This window comes from Perognathus longimembris, chromosome 14 (assembly GCF_023159225.1).
Source record: "Perognathus longimembris pacificus isolate PPM17 chromosome 14, ASM2315922v1, whole genome shotgun sequence".
Lineage (NCBI taxonomy): Eukaryota > Metazoa > Chordata > Mammalia > Rodentia > Heteromyidae > Perognathus > Perognathus longimembris.
Window position 1 is genome coordinate 10,091,239 of NC_063174.1, and position 20,569 is coordinate 10,111,807.

The 20,569-nt window shown below is 36.1% G+C and overlaps 1 protein-coding gene across 7 annotated transcripts in view; it reads right to left on the bottom strand.

The window, feature by feature from the left end:
• Window positions 1-20,569, bottom strand: part of Ralgapa1 (Ral GTPase activating protein catalytic subunit alpha 1) — a 186,189-nt gene that overhangs the window by 61,836 nt on the left and 103,784 nt on the right. For all 7 annotated transcript variants that reach the window (XM_048362449.1, XM_048362442.1, XM_048362447.1 and 4 more), the window contains 5 exons: window positions 20,427-20,537; window positions 15,604-15,672; window positions 11,732-11,866; window positions 11,191-11,374; window positions 171-1,032 (listed from right to left, as the gene is read on the bottom strand). In XM_048362449.1, coding sequence (XP_048218406.1) covers window positions 171-1,032; window positions 11,191-11,374; window positions 11,732-11,866; window positions 15,604-15,672; window positions 20,427-20,537 — 1,361 coding nt within the window. The remainder of the gene's footprint in view (window positions 1-170; window positions 1,033-11,190; window positions 11,375-11,731; window positions 11,867-15,603; window positions 15,673-20,426; window positions 20,538-20,569) is intronic.

Sequence of the window (20,569 nt, forward strand, 5' to 3'; positions counted from 1 at the left end):
TCTCTCTCTCTCACACACACACACACACACACACACACATCTGCCTAGTGATTAACGAATTGGTAGATAAAATTTGGTAAGAAAAAGATTAGAGAATAAAATCCCCCTTGATCAAAAGATACATAAGATTAACACTTAAAACAAGTGAATTTTTTTTTCTTTATTCTTACCTTTTGTCCCAGGAATTCATTCCCAATATACTAAGAAGCAATCTGCAATAATAAAATGCTGACTGAGGTTTTTGAGGTACTGGTTCATCTTGCTCCACAGCTTTCATGTTTAAGTCATTAAAGTGCTTCTCAACAAATTCTTTTTCTTCTGTATATTGCTTAAGGATAGCATTAATAACATCATTTTCCTGCTTTTCAGAAATGCACACAGGTTGTGGAGCAGGAATATTAAGTGAGATTCCAGTTCTCTGTAAGCATTCAGGACTAGTAACACCCAAATATTGCAAGAGCTCATCAAGAACATCTTCATCATCTCTTATTGTATCCCAAGTTGGTACAGTTTCTCTAAATCTTTTAAGCTGTAGAGAAAATCCATCTTTTACTGTTGTATCTTCTAAACATTCATTAGATGTAGGAGACTCTTCCAGTTTCTCTTGGTGAGACAATGGAAGTATGAAAGATGTAGGTTCTGAGAAGCTGCTTAAAGGAGGTGGTCCATATAGTATGGCAGAATCCCATGAGTATTTTCCTGAAAGATCACGTACTATGATTCTGACATTTGAATTGGCTGATGCAAGTCCAGCAGATAAACCTCCTCCAGGCATACTCTCTTCTGATCTGATTTGGATACAAGACACTAAGGTTGTATTGTTCAATACAAAGAACTGGATATTTGGACTCTCAAAGAGTTCAGGAGACAGTTCAGTACTTTCGCTGTAATGATTGTCATGATTTTCACATACTTGACTTGTTAGCATAGCAGGACCACCACTCATTGGATAATGGCCCAAGTGATTTACCAGATGGGTAATAACAGTTCGGGCTGCTATAGAGATTAATCCTTGTTGCATTTGAGTTTTCACTGGAAATAACAAAACATATAAGTGAATACAAGTACTGCTGCTTCCTAGAAGTTACAAAATCATGAAATGTTAGCTAATAGGGACCCTATCACAATGTTAAAATCACAATCAAATATTTGAATTAGTATTTCCAACTTCGATTCCACATTATAGGAATGATGGAACACAGGAAAGGAGACATTTGCTTCAAAAATTTTTGCTAATGGGTCCAAATTTAAGCCAAAGCTTTAAATATGTCACTTTTGAAATATCTAAAGTATTATGAGCCAATTCTTTGAAATATACCAAACAAACAGATCAAATACCTAATGGAATCAATTATCTAAGAAGTTTCTTATCTCCAGAATAGATTCCAGATTCAGAGACACAGTTTGCAACATCCTTTAAATGGCATTTAATTCTGGCCTTTACTGATGATAAAAAAAAGTTTTACAGAAAAGTGATAGTTTGAATAAACTTCAGGACTCAAAATGAGTTTAAACAAATTATCAGTGCAGCGTGCGCGCACACACACACGAAGAACTATTTTAAGGGCAAAAATATTTGATGGGTCTGCTTATATATTATATAGTTTCCTACAGAATTCTGGATCAATGTGGTCTAGTCTAACAACAAGTATGCAAAAAATATTTTTTCCTTTTTGTAAGCACATTAAGGAAAACAAACAGATAAGCAAATTCATGAGTAATTTTAAAATGTTCTATGAAAGAGTAAAATAAGAAATTCAAAGAATATAGATAGCAGTTTGAGAAGCTCAGAAAGGCAAAAGATTTTGTTAGGATCTGAAAAAGGAAAGTACAGGGGAGAAGGAAGACAGAAGATAATAACGGGGGAAGGAGAAAGGATGTAGGCAATAAGTTGTCCAAGTCAAGTAGTTAAGCACTGGCAGTGATTTGCAGGAAGATTGATGGAGAAACTGGCTCTGGATTGAGTGCTGTCAGGAAGTAGGGTAACTGATTGGTATCTTAATACTTTTCACTTAAGAAGAGGGGAGGAAAACCATTTGGTGTAAACCTACTGTACAACTCATGGGGGGAGAGGGGTAGGGGGAGAGGGAAGTGGGGGAAAATGAGGGAGGTAACAAGTTGAATAAGAAATGTACTCATTGCTTACTTATGAAACTGTAACCCTTCTGTACTTCACTTTGACAATAATGAGGGAAAAAAAGAAATAATGGGAAGCAAATATATTGGAGACCATGTTAAAAAAAAGAAGAGGGAAGGAGAGTTGTCAGTGGTAAAGATGAATCAGTAATTCATGTTAGAAGAAGACATTTAATTGTGTGTGGGGGGGGATGGAGGCAGGGGGGAAGAGAGAAGATTGGGGGGGGAGGTGTTCTTGCCTCTATCTAGTTTTAAGCATAATTACAGAGTAATTATGTATCTATATTGTCAACCAGTCACAGAATAATACTTGCTTTATTTAGTACTGTTCCTATGCTCTGAAAGTGAATACTAGGACCCGGCTACCAGAATATGTGTTTGTCTGAATATAAATTAAAAAATTAAGTGTAATGGTATGTGGCTATTATTCCACTTACTCGGAAGGCAGAGGCAGGAGAATAAAATAAATGAGGCTACCCTATCTAAAATACAAAATAAAAAACAAAAGGACTAGGTTGTAGCTCAAGTTCTTGCCTTCCATGTGTAACCATGTATAGGTCCCTAAGTTCAATCTCCAGGGCTTCAAAAATATTTGATACCTTAAATTAAGGAAACCAGATTTACATACAATAAACTCCCCAAATTTAAGTGTTTAGTTCGAGGACTTTGGGTAAATTGTATATAAGTATGTTACTACCAACATAATATACAGAAAAAGTCCCTCTCAAAAAAGATACTTTTTAAAAATAGTTATTTATGTAAACTATACCTCACTGAACACAATGTTAAAAATAAAACAAGACTGGCATGGGTACTGCTGGTATGATTTCTTAAAAAAAAGGTGAGAGAGAATGGTGTCAGATAAATGCAATGGCTCTAAAATTTAAAACTAATATGACTGGCTATAGGTTGACAGTGAGAAACCAAATATCCATTATGCTATCCATACTAAAAACATCTTTTCCAACTGTAAAAGAGAACAGTTTAAGGCTTTTGCTGATTGATTTTAAAATGTTGTAATTGAATCAAGAATAGTAGCTGACATCTGTAATTTAGCTACTCAGGAGGGAGAGGTTGGGAGGACTGTGGCTCAAGGCCAGCTTGGGCACAATGTTTGCCCATCACAACCAATAAAATGGACATAGTGGCTTGCATTTGTCACTCCTCAAGTAACTCTTGAGAAGCAAAAATAGGATAACAGTCCAGGTTGGCTCAGATGTAAACTCAAGACCCCACTGGATAACAAAGCAGAAAAAGGGTAGGGATGTGGCTCAAGTAGTACAACATCTACCTAGTAAGAGCAAAGACCTGAGTTTAAAACCAACAAAAAAGTTATAATCGAATTTTTTTCTAAGCCAAGTGCTGGTGGTTTATGTCTGTAATACTAGATACTCAGGAGGTTGAGATCTAAGGATTGAGGTTCAAAGCCAGCCCAGGCAGAAAAGTTCCAGAGAGTTTATCTCCAGTTAAGCCAGCAAAGGAGCTAGATTGGTGAGTGCGAGCAAAAAAGCAGAGCAAAAAAGTACAATCAAGGCCTTGCTTGAGTTCAAGTCTTCGGTCTTGACACAATTTTTAAATTAAAAAATTTTAATTAGCTTACATTAGTGGGGTGGTTTCATTGTAATAATCCACAGATGCCTACAGCCTACTTTGATCAAGTCATCCACCCATTATATTCCCACACTCTTCTCTCTTAGCTTTTGCAAGCAGCATTTTGTGGGTTTCATTATGCTATCCTCATATGTCAAAAATTAAACCTTCAATTACTGGCCAAGTTTTATAACTGCATACATGTAAATATGAAGATTTCTTAGCTTCTAAGTATACTGAACTATTTGTAAATTATTATGCTAGTCCTAAATATAAGTTATTTAATGCTGATAACACTAAATAATTGAAATTAATTTAATTTTCTTTTTCCAAGACTGTGTAACTGAATGCTGAGAAACAGGGTTGGCTTTAGTCTAATGTCTACTTTTTGCTCCCTAATTGTAATTTATAATATAATGAATGTTCACACTGTAAGTGCATAATCTAGCTAGTGCTCTTCATTCTGCACATAAGGATAAATGGTTCACAAAGTTAAATGATTTACTTATTCTGTATCAGGGCTGGTCTTTTCCTCCCAGAGCTCACTATCACTATCACTATCTTCCTCTTCCCTACAACTCTAATTTCTATACTTACTCCTTCTTAAACACTTTTTTCTTTATGACGTGCAAACGGTGACTTTAAAATTTAGTTTTTCTAGGCATGGGAACTCAAAAAACAGTATTACTGCTGACTCACACCTATAATCTCAGCTGAGCAGTTAGGATTACAGGCATGAGCCATTTGCACCTGTCTATCCAAATGATTTTTAAAATGGTAATGAAATATTACAATTAACAACTTAAAAATTCTGATGCAGGAAAATTTTTGTATTTTTTCCTCTTTCTTTCTTCCTGTTCAGTGACTTAATAAACTTATTTTAAATACTGAATCCAGAGCATGAATGTTTGTTTTAAAGAAGATAAAGTATGATTTAATAAAAATAAGAACAGAAAGAGTCACAGAAGAATTACTGACTGGTTTGCTCTGTGAACATAGACAAACCACATAAAACTTCCCAAACTTATTTCTAACTTATTTCTAAAAGTACATAAAAAACGTATAAACAACATAAACCAATTTTGAGAACATTACAATGAGTACTGGTTCAATAAGTTTTATTTTCCTTTAAATTTGTTTATAAATAAACTCTAAAAAATGAGTTAGTTCTTTATCTAACACCCCACCCCCGCCCCAAGCTCAGGTACCAGCCCAGGCTAACCTTCTTCCCAAGGGAACTGTGGGAATGAAGTTTAAAAGAGCTTATTCACAAATTGATTGTAATTATTAACATTGAAAATATTTAAGGATGAATCTAAATTTCAGATGTAGGCCAAATCATTTTTTCCCCCAAGCTGTTGCTCTAAATCCAGGATGGCATGTGTGTATATATATTAAAGGAAAGAAAAATCATTAGATATTTCAACTTGTTAACTGGGCAATTAGATTTCTTTAAAGCAGTAAATTATGGAACATACATATTTCTCTTTGGTTAGATATAAAAAGACACAAAATTCTTTAATTTAGAAATTCAAAATAAAATTTAAAAATAGTCTAGTGAGAAAATGCAAAATGAAGATATCGATGCTTCTAAGGCTTTGTGTAACTAGCATTCATTTAAATAAGCCTATTCAGAGTTGTCTTTTCAGATTGTCAGATTAAACAAACCCTACAGCATTTGTAGCAAACCCATAATTACAGATTATTATGGCATACAAAAGCAGTAAGACATAAAAAGCTGCTGCAATTCATTGCACTGTAAAAGAACATGCAGAGGAAGTTAATTTTGGCAAATGCTTTAAATATTAGCTTTGCATAATGTGTATAGGTGAAACTATAATTAGGGCAGAATGAATCCTTTGGAGCCTCCTCTAACTCTGCTAATGATGACTTTTTGCTAATAAGACTACTCTACCATTTGACAAAAAGCCAACCTCACTACCTTGTCTTATTCTGCAGTAAATTTAATAATTATAGCTACTTCTGCCAATAGTTCTCAAAAATCAGACTTGTTTAAGCCAATATGGAGCTGATTAGGGACACTCTATGTTTAGAATTCATTGCCCAAAAGAGTGTTGATGATGATGAAGCATGCCTTCAACATGGGCACAATGATTAGTCATTTTAGCCATATTATAAAAACCACACACAGCATGTATTCACTACAGACTACAGAATCACCAGCTGATAGCTCATGGCTGTGCCTAAAAGATTCTGCATTGATCTGGTTTTCAGTATCTTTGACAAAGTCCAAAGGGAACACTTTAAGACATTAGGGAATAATTGTACAAAGAGTATTTGGTATTAGTATTAATAAGCTCATCTACATATAACTTTTCCTCTACTTATATTCACCGGACTATTTGATAATATACAGTATATTGTGTATGAGAGGCATTAAAACTTTTATAAGTAAACTCTACTTACTATACTGTTTAACAAATAAAAATAAAAACTTTACCATTCCTACCTCTAAAAATGCAAAGAACAATTTTTTCACATAACGTTGTTTAATAAACTAAAGACTAATTAATTTACCATGAAAATGGTAGAGAATAATTGGTTCCCTAAATTATTGTCGAAATTCTTTTGCTGTATTAAATTTGCCTGTTTTACCTCCTTTTGATTGGAGCACTAACTTAAATTATACATTGTGCTTTGGAGAATCCCTGGAGAGGGTCCTGGAAAATATCAGAGGCTGACAGGGTCCCAGGGATCCCCTCTGCTGCAGCTCTACATTACAGAGAGCTAAATCCTATCTGTAATCCTAGCTACTTGGGAGGCTGAGACACAACTGAGGTTCCAGGCCAGCCTGGGTAGAAAAGTTCACAACTGAGAGATGGAGACAGTGGCATGTGCCTGTCATCTTAGTACAAACAGGAAGCCTGAAATTGACAACTTAAACGTCCTAATACACAAAAGGTCAAGAAATGAGCCCCTATCTCCAAAATGATCCAGACACAAATGGGCAGGAGGCATGACTCAGTAGTAGCATGCCTGCCTGCGTTCAAATGCTGGCAGTGCAAAAAAATAAATAAATAAAAAAGAAAAAAAGTTAGAAATTGGACTTCCTTATAAAATTTATTTGAAGAAGTTCTACTAGCTACAAAAATAAAAGAAATACAGTCAATATACTGAATCTCTCAGTTTCTCAACTGTGGCTACATGTTAATCATATGCAGAGTTCTTTCAAAATTCAACAATCTTAGATTAATATATCAGAACTTCAATGGAACATTAGTATTCTAATGTGCAGCTTAGGCTGAAAAACACTGCTCTACTTTCTTATCACAAATCACACCTACTTTCTGCCTCTCCCTATCACTCTGTTTTCTTCTAAATTATTAGTCACTACTAGCAATAGTTCTTTACAGGCCTGGAGGGCTGGGAATGTGGCCTAGTGGTAGAGTGCTTGCCTCACATACATGAAGCACTGGGTTTGATTCTTCAGCACCACATATACAGAAAAAAGCCAGAAGTGGCGCTGTGGCTCAAGTGGTAGAGTACTAGCCTTGAGGAGAAAGAAGCCAAGGACAGTGCTCAGGCCCTGAGTTCAAGCCCCAGGACTGGCAACAAACAAATAAACAAACGAAATCTTTATAGGCCTGGGTTTCATGGCTAAGCCACATACAAATATTCTGAAATCCACAGTTTCCTTATATTTGTGTTACATCCATCTCATTTATTAATGACTGGTGCAACTAAATTTTGTTGGTTTCCATTTTCTATTGTGCTCTCAGTAACTCCAGTCAACTCCTTCAATTTACTTTTATTTTTCTATTCCCAGATGAAGATCTAATCCTATCACCAATGCGTTCCAGCTCATTCCCTCGAGGACTACACTTTGTTACAAATCAATTCAATACTCTCCATCTGAAAAATTCCCCCTAATTCCAAATTATCTTTTTTTTTTTTTGTAAGTCAGAGTCTCATTATGTAGCCCAGGTGTGCTCAAACTTGCACACCTTCCTCTACCTCCTGAGTTACTGAGATTAAGGCATGTGCCACCATGCCTGGATATGAATTATTCTTTAGCTTACCTACTTTTTCTTTTTCCTTTCAAGTAAGTTTTTCTTTTTTTTCCCTCTTTTTCTAGCAGAGTTGAACGGAGGGCTTTGCTCTTGTTATACAGGTGCTCTACTACTAAGTTACATCTACTCTCTATCTAATCCCCCTCCTCTCTGGCCACATCCTGGTTTATTTTTGTTTTTGTTTCCAGCTTTGAACTCAGAGTCCTGTGCTTTCTCTACTGGCTCTAAAGCCCCCAACTGTACTTTTGTGGTAGTTATTTGGAGATAGTCTTGAAAGCTTTTCTGTCTGGGCTGGCTTTGAACTATACACCTTAGGATCTCAACCTCCTGAACAGCCTGTATGTTAGGCACAAACCACTGGGGCTCAGCCTCCAGCCCTTTTTTGCACTGATTATTTTTTCCATAGTCTTATTACTAAACTGGACATGTGCTGAATTGTGAGCCATCTACTTTAAGGCTTTCCACAGCAGCTGGGATGACTGTGCACGAAGTCACCTTTTTCTGTTGAGATGGAGTCTCACAGACTTCTGCCTAGGCTGGTTTAGAACCACATTCTATACCAATCTTACCCTTCCACATAGTTGGGATGACAGGCATATACCCACATGCTTAACTGTGTGTAACATTTTTGTCAAGGTTGGCTTTGAACTGTGCTCTTCTCATTCTCACTTCCCAAGTGGCTAGGATTACAGGTGTGAGTTACTATTATCTATGTATGCATCTATCTACCTATCTACCTACCTACATACCTACCTCCCTACCTACCTATCTCCATCCTCCCATCCACAATAGTCACACTTCTATAAAGATTACTTTTGGGCTAACATTGGTAATGTAGCTCAGTGGTAGAGTTACTTGCTTAGCGTGTGCATGCCCCTGGGTATGATCCCTAGCACTAGGGGGAAAAAAGTAGTTTCTGTAAGATGGCTCTACTTCCTTATCTTCTGCTTTAACTCACACCCACCAGCTTCTGCCTTCTCTATCAGTCCTTTCATATCCAACTTCTCTATTTAACTGTTGGTCAGCTATTTTTTGTTGTTTTCAGTGTCTTTTGATAAGCTTCTGGCAAGTTACATTCCAACTATTTGTTTCCTTTGCAACTTTTTCTTCTCAGAATTGCTATATAAATAATTATACATACATATATTCCTACTAAGATCTCTTTGCTAAGATTTAGTGTGTGTGTGTGTGTGTGTGTGTGTGTGTGTGTGGTTGTGTGTGTGTGTAAAATTATATACCTAATACAAAAGACTCCAAAGCAAATCATACTCAACATGGTCCTCTCCTCAATTTTTCCTTCAAAATCTGTACTTTCCTTTATATTTATGCTGTGATTTGGGGAAAAACATCTAACCAAGGCCCAAGTCAGAATCTAACCAGTCAAAAATTACTCTGAGCTTGGTGCTGGTAGCTCACGCCTACAACCCTAGCTACTTAGGAGGCTGAGATGGGAGGATTGTGGTTCAAAGCCAGGCTGGGTAGGAAAGTCCATGAGACTCCCAGATTAACTAATAATCAAAATACTAGAAATGGCGCCATGGCTCAAAATGGTTAAAGCAATAGCCTTGAGCACAAGCTCAGGGACAGTGCCCAGGTCCAAGCCCCAGGACTGGTACACATGCAAAAAATTACTCTGAGTTGCTGCTTTTCTCTCAACTACCACAAAAGACTTTTGACTTTATCTTTTAAATATTTCCCAGGTCTATTATTCCTTTCTATTCCTACTATCATTCTTTAGAAGATAAATTAAAAGTTCGGTTTAAGCCATTAGCAGCTTTTTTTCCCTGGTCCTGGGGCTTCAACTCAGGACCTGGGCACAGTCCTTGAACCTCTCTATGCTCAAGGCTAGTGCTTTACCACTTAAGCCACAGTACTACTTTCAGCCTTTTCTGTTTATGTAGTACTGAGGAATTGAACCTCCAGGGTTCAACTGAACCTTCATATAGCTAGGCAAGAATTCTACCACTATCCCAGCCCAATTAGCAGCTCTTGATTAGCCTGATGAGTGATCTTTTTCTAGGGTAATTAAATCAGTCTAATGCTGAGGATCAGTAAGCATTTTGTTTGAAGAATGAGAAAATATTTTCAGTTCTGTGGGCCACTTAATTTTTGTTGCTACTCAGCTCTGTTCCTGTTACACAAAAACAGTCACAATAATATATCAATGTATATAAATGTATTCCAAGAAGTTATTTATAGAAACAGGCCTTTTGTATAGGTTACAATTTGCTATCAAAAATGCTATTAATACTAATTCCATTATATCTCTCTTCCTTTCTTCTTATACTCATGTAAAATTTTAATGTATGTCTTGTATCAGAGAATAAACTAGTTTTCAGGAGTCAAAAATGGCTTTTAAAAATGTGGATTAAAAATGTTAATGAGGGGCTGGGGATATGGCCTAGTGGCAAGAGTGCTTGCCTCATATACATGAGGCCCTGGGTTCGATTCCCCAGCACCACATATACAGAAAATGACCAGAAGTGGCACTGTGGCTCAAGTGGCAGAGTGCTAGCCTTGAGCAAGAAGAAGCCAGGGACAGTGCTCAGGCTCTGAGTCCAAGCCCCAGGACTGGCCAAAAATAAAATGAAATAAAATAAAAATGTTAATGAGTTGGGTACTGATGGCTCCCACCTATAATCCTAGCTACTTCAGGAGGCTGAGATCTGAGGATGGTGGTTCAAAGCCAGTCCAGGCAGGAAAGGCCATGAGACTCTTATTTCCAATTAACCCCAGAAAACTGGAAGTGGTGCCATGGCTCAAAGTGGTAGGGCACTAGCCTTGAGCAAAAGAGCTCAGGGACAGTGACTAGGCCCTGAGTTCAAGCCCTACAACACACACACACACACACACACACACACACACACACACACACACACACACACACACACATTATTGAGGTGCTGGAATTGTAGTTCAAGAGGCAAATAGTGCCTGAGTAGCAAGCATAAGGCTCTGAGTTCTAATTCTAGTGCTGCTTATAAAAAGTTATTGTAGTAGGTTTACAATACACTAGGTCTTGTGTAAAGTGTATTAATACATATAATTTCATTTGATCCTCAAAACAACTTACAAGGGAACTAATGTTATCCGTATTTCACAAATAATGAAATAGTCACAGATCTACCGGACTTTAAAGTTCTCTTATTTTATGTAAATCCTATGATGTATAAGATAAAATATAAAAAAGTCTTCCCAAGAATAATCAGAAAGAAGTATAAGAAGAATATTATCATATTAGTATCAGTAATTTTACATATGAAGTTACTTCTTAAACTAAAATTGAACTTGTGGTAGAATATTCATGGGTAGGTAACCAAAAAACAACCACAAAGCAAAATATTCTATTATTATTTCAACACACAGGCTCAAATCATACCTAGCAAGAACCCAAGTAATGTAACTGTCCTCAATAGAACTGATGTTACCTTACCTTCAGTTACAGGCTGGAGTTTAGAAGAGCGTTCTGAATCAGGAGAATGCAGAGGTTCAGGTTCTTTCAGACTTTCCAAATGCATAAAAGGATCATAATCTACAGATGCTAAGTCAGAAAGGCTTATTGGAAAATACTTTGGAGTGCTAAAACACTGTGCTCCATAAACACAGCCATGTAAAACCTAAAGGAAAAGAAAATACCAGGTTTTACTTTTAAATGAAAGCAAGTATATTTAACAAAAAAGGCAAATGGTAACATAAGACCTTGCCAAAAAAAATTAATAATTTAAAATTTAGCTCTTCAACCAAGTTAAAATTTAATCTCTTAAGGAGAAAGTGAAATTTTACTATATATAAATGAATTCTAACTCCTCTCAAATTTTTGTGGTAAAATAATAATATTGCATAGGAAGTACTTTTAAATAGCCTTTAGGTGTTGTCAGCTAAATCTACATTCTTTAAAAATAACTAATGCTATTTTTCTGTATTTCTTTAAAAACCTTTGGTTATTAAATAGTAGACCAAGGAAGGAAGTTTACCTTGTAAATGCAATTAAGGACAGATTTTTCTGTCTTATCATTTTCTGTTCCTGTAGCACGGATTGGTTGGAGTAATGTCTTTAGAGGTAATGCCATAATCCAGTCCAGAAGGCAAAGAAGTAAGGATACAACCAACTGTAACACAAGAATGAAAAAAAATCATCAGTATTGAATATTTCACCTATTCTTGGGCTTCCAGAACTTATTTCAGAAATTACTAATGTTAAGTCTCACTATGTACATATAGCTGGGCACTATGGCTCAGCCTGTAATCTTTTTTTTTTTTTTGCCAGTCCTGGGCCTTGGACTCAGGGCCTGAGCACTGTCCCTGGCTTCCTTTTGCTCAAGGCTAGCACTCTGCCACTTGAGCCACAGCGCCACTTCTGGCCGTTTTCTGTATATGTGGTGCTGGGGAATCGAACCCAGGGCCTCATTTATACGAGGCAGGCTCTCTTGCCACTAGGCCATATCCCCAGCCCTCAGCCTGTAATCTTAAGATACTCAGGAGGCTGAGACCTGGGGGATCACCTGAATGGCCAGCCCAGGCAGAAAAGTTTGCTAGATTCCATCTCCAAAATAGCCAGCAAAATACAGGATTATGGGGATGGCCCAAGTGGTAGAACACCAGTTTAGCAAGCATGAGGCCCTGAGTTCAAAACCTAATAAAAGAGGGCTGGGGATATGGCCTAGTGGCAAGAGTGCTTGCCTCGTATACATGAGGCCCTGGGTTCGATTCCTCAGCACCACATATACAGAAAATGGCCAGAAGTGGCACTGTGGCTCAAGTGGCAGAGTGCTAGCCTTGAGCAAAAAAGAAGCCAGGGACAGTGCTCAGGCCCTGAGTTGACGGCCTAGGACTGGCAAAAAACAACAACAACAACAAAAAAAAACAATAAAAGAGAGACAGAGACACAGAGGTCTAAAGTAAAGATAAAAGAACTGGCTATGTCCATCCTAACAGTTTGAAGACTATGCATGAGAAATGTCTCTTTATATAGTGGCTTCCATGAAGACATTAAGAGATAGTGTACTTACAAATGGGGCAATGTCATTCTTTCTGAGGAAATGGAAGGACTTGGAAAAAATTATACTAAGTGATGTGAGCCAGACCCAAAGAAACATGGACTCTATGGTCTCCTTCATAGGGAATAATGAGCACAGGTTTAGGCTAGTCACAGCAGAGGATCACAAGAGCCCAATAGCTATACCCTTATGAACACAAAAGATGATGCTAAGTGAAATGAACTCGATGTTATGGAAACGACTGTTGTATCACTGTTGTAATTACTTTCAACATGCGATGTGAAACCGTAGCTTCTATTGTTGATCATCCTCTTCTATCACCTTTCTGTGGTTGTACCTGCACTATCTCTGTATCTTATCTGATTATATTGGAAACCGTGTATACAGGTATTAGAACTAGGAAACTGAAAGGAAATACCAAAATCGAGAGACACGGGGTAAAAAAGACAAACGATTACAAAAGCAATACTTGCAAAACTGTTTAAATCTACTGAACAATGCATGGGGGAAAGGGAAAAGGGGAGTGGGGAGAGGGGAAGGAGGGACGAGGTAACAGTACAAGAAATGTATCCAATGCCTAATGCATGAAACTGTAACCGCTCTGTATATCAGTTTGTCAATAAATAAATAAATAGACAGTGTCCTTAAATAAAGTAAGCCAAATAACTCAATATATCTTTCCATATGTAATAAACAAGCTTCTAATAAGACAAGACCACCTTTACTAAGAAGAATAAAAAGTACTAGGATATATTATGTGCACCCAACTATAGCTGTTCTTTTATCATGTAAATTTTACCTGTCATTTTTATATTTAGAGCATTATTTCAATTTCTGAGGGTTGTTATTAGGGCCCCGGAATGTGGGTTTGATTCCTCAGCACCACATAAACAGAAAAGGCCAGAAGTGGCGCTGTGGCTTCATATGGTGGTAGAGTGCTAGCCTTGAGCAAAAAGAATTTCAGGAACTGTGCTCAGGTCCTAAGTTCAAGCCTTAGGACTGGCCAAAAAAAATTAAAATTAAAATTTAAAAAATGGCAGGGGAGGCTGTTAATAAAAGTGAAATTTAAAGGTGACAGTTTTTTTAAGTATTAGAATTCAACATAGAATATTTAGATAATATTCTGTTATTCATCTTTCACAGAAGAAAGCCTAATATGATTGCTAAAGATGACTATAATAGTAAAGTATATCTGAATAACATGGAAATCTGTGAGTGGCCCACAAAAGATGGATAAATCATGATGAATGATGATCTTCTGTCTGTTGGTACATATAGGCTGAAAGCTATATTGAAGAGTATATTATTTTCTTCAGTCAAGTATAACTGACTATCTCTATTTGTTCAAATATGCTGTTATTTGAGCTTTCTGATGTGAATAATAGTATTAAAACTGAGCTCAGGAAAACATTTGGAAGACTAATCTTCCCTCCCATGTGGTTTATATTCTTATGGACCTGGTTTTCTTTCTGCATCTCCTGAGTCCTTTCAGTAACTTTTACTGACTCTTCTTTCTCTGCTTGACTCTTGTCAATCTTCACTGTACCATACGTTGCTAACTCTTCTTAGTTGTGTTTCCTTACATGATCTCAAACAGTCCTACAGTTTTACTACTACTTATGTGCTTACAATGCTAAGATTTAATTTCCAGACTTGAATTTTATAATCAGGTTTATAACTGACTGCTCTTGGTCTCTATCTTGTTACTATAACCAAAGAGCACAGAAAATTGAAATATGCATTCCTCCAAAACTTCTTCTTTTCCTCCCTACAGTGCTAGGAGTTGAACCCACAGCCTTGTGATTGTTAGGAAAGTGTCTTGCCACTTGAACTATGCCCCTTGCATTAGTGATTCTGATCTTCGCTGTATTCCTTTCCTTGCTTGTGAATTCCATTTGGTACTTATTCTCTGTAGTTCTGAACAACATAATTTCAAACAATTATCATATTACTCCTCTTGGTTCACTTTTTTTTGGAGGGTGGGTGGGAGGCTGGTCCTGGGGCTTGAATTCAGGGCCTGAGTGATGTCCCTGAGCCTCTTTATGCTCAAGGCTAGCTAGCACTCACTCCACCACAAAGCCACTTTCAGGGTTGTTGTTGTTTTCTCAGCTTACTGGAGATTTTTTAGTTTATAGGAGTCTCACAGACTTTCCTGCCCAGGCTGGCTTCGAACTGCAATACTCAGATCTCAGCCTCCTGAGTAGCTAGGGTTACAGGAGCGAGCCACTGGTTCTTGGCTTCCATTCACATTATCTTAAGTCATTTTAATAAACTAGTCATATTTCATTGAGTTAAATGCCTCAAAAAAAGTCATTCTGAAGAATTTTTACGAAAGTTTAAGATTACTAGCCTCTATCTCTGTAATTTCATTTTTCCCTTTCCTCAACTTAGAATAATAAATTCAGTATCAATAATGTAAAAACTCAAAATAAATTCATGATAATTACTGTAATTTATAAAACATTTGGTGGATAGAATATTTTCTCCTAAATGGTATGCATATTTCTATGTACTTTGCTTACTGAAATATCTTTACTTTTCATCAGTAACAGCTATATAAAAACAAGTGACTCCCTTCAGAGGTGGAAATTTCTCAGAATCAATAGTTTTCAGGAATACAGCAACATGTTTTTTCAAGATATAAAAACTACTGTAAGTGAAAATATTCCCTAAGATTCTTTACTACCCTGAGATTCAATGTCAAAGGATCATGAAATACACTTTAGTTATACTTAAAACCAGAAAGATATATTACACATTAATTTTTATTAAGTAAGTATATGTACCTTAAAAATTTAAAAACCTAAGTATTCTACAAAACCACATATTAAATGTCAGATAAAATTTACCCTCTTGTCCATTTCGTAAGATGAAGCTTCTGTACTCGGCAAAAGATGAGTGATGGTGGCTATCAGGATCTGTCAGCAAAAATAAATCAGTGAGTTCAAAATATGTTCAATTCATGTCTTAAACTTAACTGCTGAATACTAAAGTGATATAAAATCTATTGCTACAAATTAATACATTATCTAAATACAGTACTTAATATACACACTAGTATTTTTAAGTAATTTATAATAGGCAATCTTTTCAAGTATACCCACTGTTCTTTTATTATTTATTTATTGCTGGTCCTGGAGCTTGAACTCAAGGCCTGGGCGCTGTCCCTGAGCCTCTTTGTGCTTAAGGCTAGTGCTCTACCACTTGAGTCAGTGCTACTTCTGGCTTTTTCTGAGTAGTTTACTGGAAATAAAGAGTCTCATGGACTTTCCTGTCCAAGCTGGCTTCAAATCACAGTCCTTGGATCTGAGTCTCCTGAGTAGCTAGTATTATAGGCATGAGATGAGCCACACACACCCGGTTTTACAGAATTATTTTATATAACTTATAACAGGCTTTTAAGGAATACTAAACACCAATCATTTACAATCTTCATGCACAGAATCAAAATTCCCTATGTTCTGTCAATTATAAATAAGTTCATCCTGATTCAAATCATAAAGTGAATATATGTATGTTCATTGTAGAAAAAAAATTAAAATATAGATAAGTAAAAAGGTCTATAAAAATAATTGCAATCTTAATACGTCAAGGAATCTACTCTATTGTCTTCCCAGATTTCCCTATATATGCTAGACAGACATCTCTAATCCTAAATTCAAAATGCTTTGAAATTCTAATCAAGGAGCGCCAACATGAGGCTCAAAAATTTGGGTTTTGAAGCATTTCAAATTTTTTGGATTAGGGATGCTCAGCTGGTGAAATCTATGAAAGAAATCCATGATTCCCATTGCCAAAAAACTCCAAAGTCCCAAGCACTTTTGGTCCCAAGAAATTCAGATAAGAGAAACTCAATGACATTTATAAATATATGTTTTACAAACGATATGCAGTTTTTGTAATGAACAGAAACTACATACTGAATATATATATGAAAAATTTGAAACGGAATATGAAACAAAAATAAAAGGCATTATTAAAATGAGGCAAAATATTTATATATAGTAATATCATCTACCCTGGAAAGTTTTTGGTCTTTTTCAGTTTGTTTGTTTTTTGAGATGCAGTCTTGCTGCATTTCTAGGATGACATCAAACTTCTATATTCAAGCAACCTTTCTGCCTCCATCTCCCATGTAACTGGTATTACAAGTGTATATTCCATGTCAATATTTTATTCAAGGATTTTTCTTGGTGTGCTCAGCTGGCACTCATGCCTCCACCTCAGCTTTTATAGCTGGTTATTTTGGATATGAATGAAGCTTCTGCCAGGGCTGGCTTCAAACCATACCCCTCAGCATCTGTCTCCTTAGTAGCTCAGATTACAGGTGTCAGCAACTGGCACCTGTTTTTTGTTTGTGGTTGATTGTGGGGAAAGAACTCAGGGCCTGGGTGCTGTCCTTGACCAGTTTTGCTGAAGACTAGTGCTCTACCACTTTAAGCTACAGCTTCACTTCTGGGGTTTGAGTGGTTAACTGGAGACAGGAGTCTCATGGACCTTTCTGCCCAAGCTGGCTTCAACCCTCAATCCTCAGATCTCAGCCTCCTGAGTGGCTAAGATTATAAGTATAAGCCACTAGCTAGGCACCCTGGCTTTTTTTACTCAGTTTTTCAAGTCTGCACATTGAAAATATATCTGTACAAAATTTTAATGTTTGCTATTATACTCTAACAAATTATTGTTAATGCATGAAGTAGAAAAATTATTCTAAATACACATTATATAAAAAACTCTGGCTGGGAATGTGGTTTAGTGGTAGAGTACTTGCCTAGCATGCATGAAGCCCTGGGTTTGATTTCTCAGTACCACATAAACAGAAAAAGCCAGAAGTGGCGCTGTGGCTCAAGTGGTAGAGTGCTAGCCTTGAGCAAAAAGAAGCCTCAGGACTGGCAAAAAAACAACAACAACACAAAACCCTCAAATTATTAATATCAAGAAAGCAAATACATTGATTGGAAAAGGAATATATAAGCTAAAAAATATATGAAAAAGTGCTGACATCACTACTGAGCTGAAGCCCAGGACTGGCAAAAAAAAAAAAAAAAAGACAAAAGATAACAAACACTAGAAGGAAAGTAGAGGAAAAACGGGTTAGAGGCATGGCTTAGGTGGTAGAGCACTAGCAAATGAGTGAAAATGTCAGGTTCTGTTTGAGTCTTGTTCTTAGACAAAAAAAAAAAGAGAAAAGGTGGGAAAAAAGAACTTTTACACACTACTGGGTATTGTAAATTAGGATAGCAACACTGAGAAAATGGTAGTACCTAAAAAAACTAAAACAAAAAAAAAACCCATCAGAACTACCATATATATGATCCAGTAATTCCACTACAGATTATATGTAGAAGAAACGAAATCAGTTTGACATCTGCATTCTATGTTTATCATAGCACTATTCAAAATGACCAAGATATGGAACCAGCTTAGCTATCTAACATTGGATAGATGGATAAAGAAAGTGTGCTGTATATATACATAATTACTATTCAGCCATAAAAAGATAAAATCCTGTGGTAGAAGAGGCTGAGGAGGATAAGAGCGTGGGAAGAATGGAGAGAAGTGGGACAACAGGTATGTTGTGTAACTAAAAGATTTAAGTTTGGGTGCTATAACACAAACTAGAGTAATTACAGCTAATAACAATGTGGTATGAGCTGGGTGCCAGTGGCTCATGTCTATAATCTTAGCCACTCAGAGGCTGAGATCTGAGGATTGTGGTTTGAGGCCAACCCAAGCAGGAAAGCCCATGAGACTCTTATCGCCAGTAAACTACACAGAAAAAGCCAGAAAAGGCACTGTGACTCAAGTGGTAGTAGCCTTGAGCAGAAAGAGGCTCAGGGACAGTATCCAGGCCTTGAGTTCAAGCACCAGGTTTGGCAATAATGATAGTGATGATGTATGCATGTATAGTACATGCAGGGCATAGTGTTATAATCCCAGCATTCAGTAGGTAAAGGCAGGAGAATCAGGAGTTTGAGGTTAGCTTGGCTACAGTGTAGGTTTGAGGACAACATGACATAATATATAGGTAGGTAGATAGGTAGACAGACAGACAGACAGCAAGACTGTCTCCAAAGCAAAACAAAAAGCGCAAAGACTTTCTTACCTCAAAGAAATTATAAACATTTAAGATGACAGATATGCTAACTGATCTGATTTGATCATTCTACATATATTGAAATACCACACTGTAAGTAATAAATACATGCAATTTTCTTTCAACCAATAACTAAATATACTCTTAAAGAAAATGACTACTCAAATCTAGTATATGAAATGTCAAATCTAGTATATGAGATGTATCTGCTTCATACTGATTATAAAATCTGGAGTCTATACATAATTCTGCAAATATGTAACCATTAGTAATGTGCTCTAGTATTGAAATCCTTTTGTACAACTACATAAGGATAAATGAAATTTTAAAAAAGAATATATGAAAGAGAGACTGTGGTTGGGAAAAGCAGATAGGGATTTTTATTTTTTGAGGAGATAGTTTTTAAAGCCAATAATTAAAAAATGAGTGGTGAGTAAAGAGAAGTGAAACATTTCAGGTAACAGAAAAAGGGCAAGAGGCGCACTTGAAAATGAGTAAGCAGACTCAAAGTTGCCTGGACAAAGGAATCTGCACACAATTTTGGAAACATGGGCTGGGTCCTCATTTGGAGGCTTTGAATTACATTTATAGTGAAAGAGGAAAGAGTTTGTTTTCCTTTTTTTTCAGACTACATAAAAGGATAATGTGAATATGAATGGTGTCTTCAACGAAGAACAGTGTACCAGCCAGCACAAGGCCATTACAAATTTTCTAAAACAGAAATGACCAAAGTATGTCAATTATTATAGAAAGCATAGGAAACATGAATTACAATGAAAAAAATTATAATACAGGAGCACAGCTTAAATGGTAGACCAGAAGGCTCTGAGTTCAAACTCTAGTGTGTCAAAAAAAGGAAAAGAAAAAAAATCCAAATCCAAACTGCAACCAACCAAACAAAAACCAACAAAGCAAACAAAATCTCCAAAAAAAATCCACAAAATTGAAATGTTCATAAATAATTGAGAAAGGAAATCAAAGAACTAGTGTCCTAATTAAGATAAATGGCAAGATGGCATATTTTACTAACTTAAGAGAAAATGAAGCAGAATATAGATTTATAGCTTCAAACATTAAGTTTGCATTAACATTTAATTTTCTCTATAACTAATAAAATATTAAGGTTTTTATTCTGTCCAAAATGAGAATTTTTTCTTTTAAAATCCTTTTAACTAAAATGCAAAATTATCTAATAAGTTAAAATTATTTAACAGATGTGCAACAGGGTTTCAATTCAACATATCAGATTATGAGTACAATGCATCTTGAGAAATGCCAATATCACTTCTTTCCCAATCTGGCCCAAGCCTATTCTTTCCCTCAAAAGTTACTTGGTTACATTTTTACAATGCACATCAAATACAACTTAATTAAATTCTGTCCAAAATGAACAAACTTGTAATTTAAAATACAAAAAATGTGTTTGGAGCTCTGAAAGTACAAAAAACATGTGGCATAACCATTATATAATTATGCACAAATTTTAACACCTACTATATTTTTTTTTGCATTTTAAGGCATCTAAATCTAAGAGTTTTTTATGAGGTCATAATAAAAAATAAATGAGAAGTTACTTACCTGAATAATTTTCAAGGGAGAATCAGGCTGGTAAATCTGAAGTCTAGGTATGTAATGAACCAGCATGTGAAGCATATTACAAGCTACATGAGCTACTGTTTTATTAGTAAACTGCAATAGTAACAACAAGATCACTGTTATAA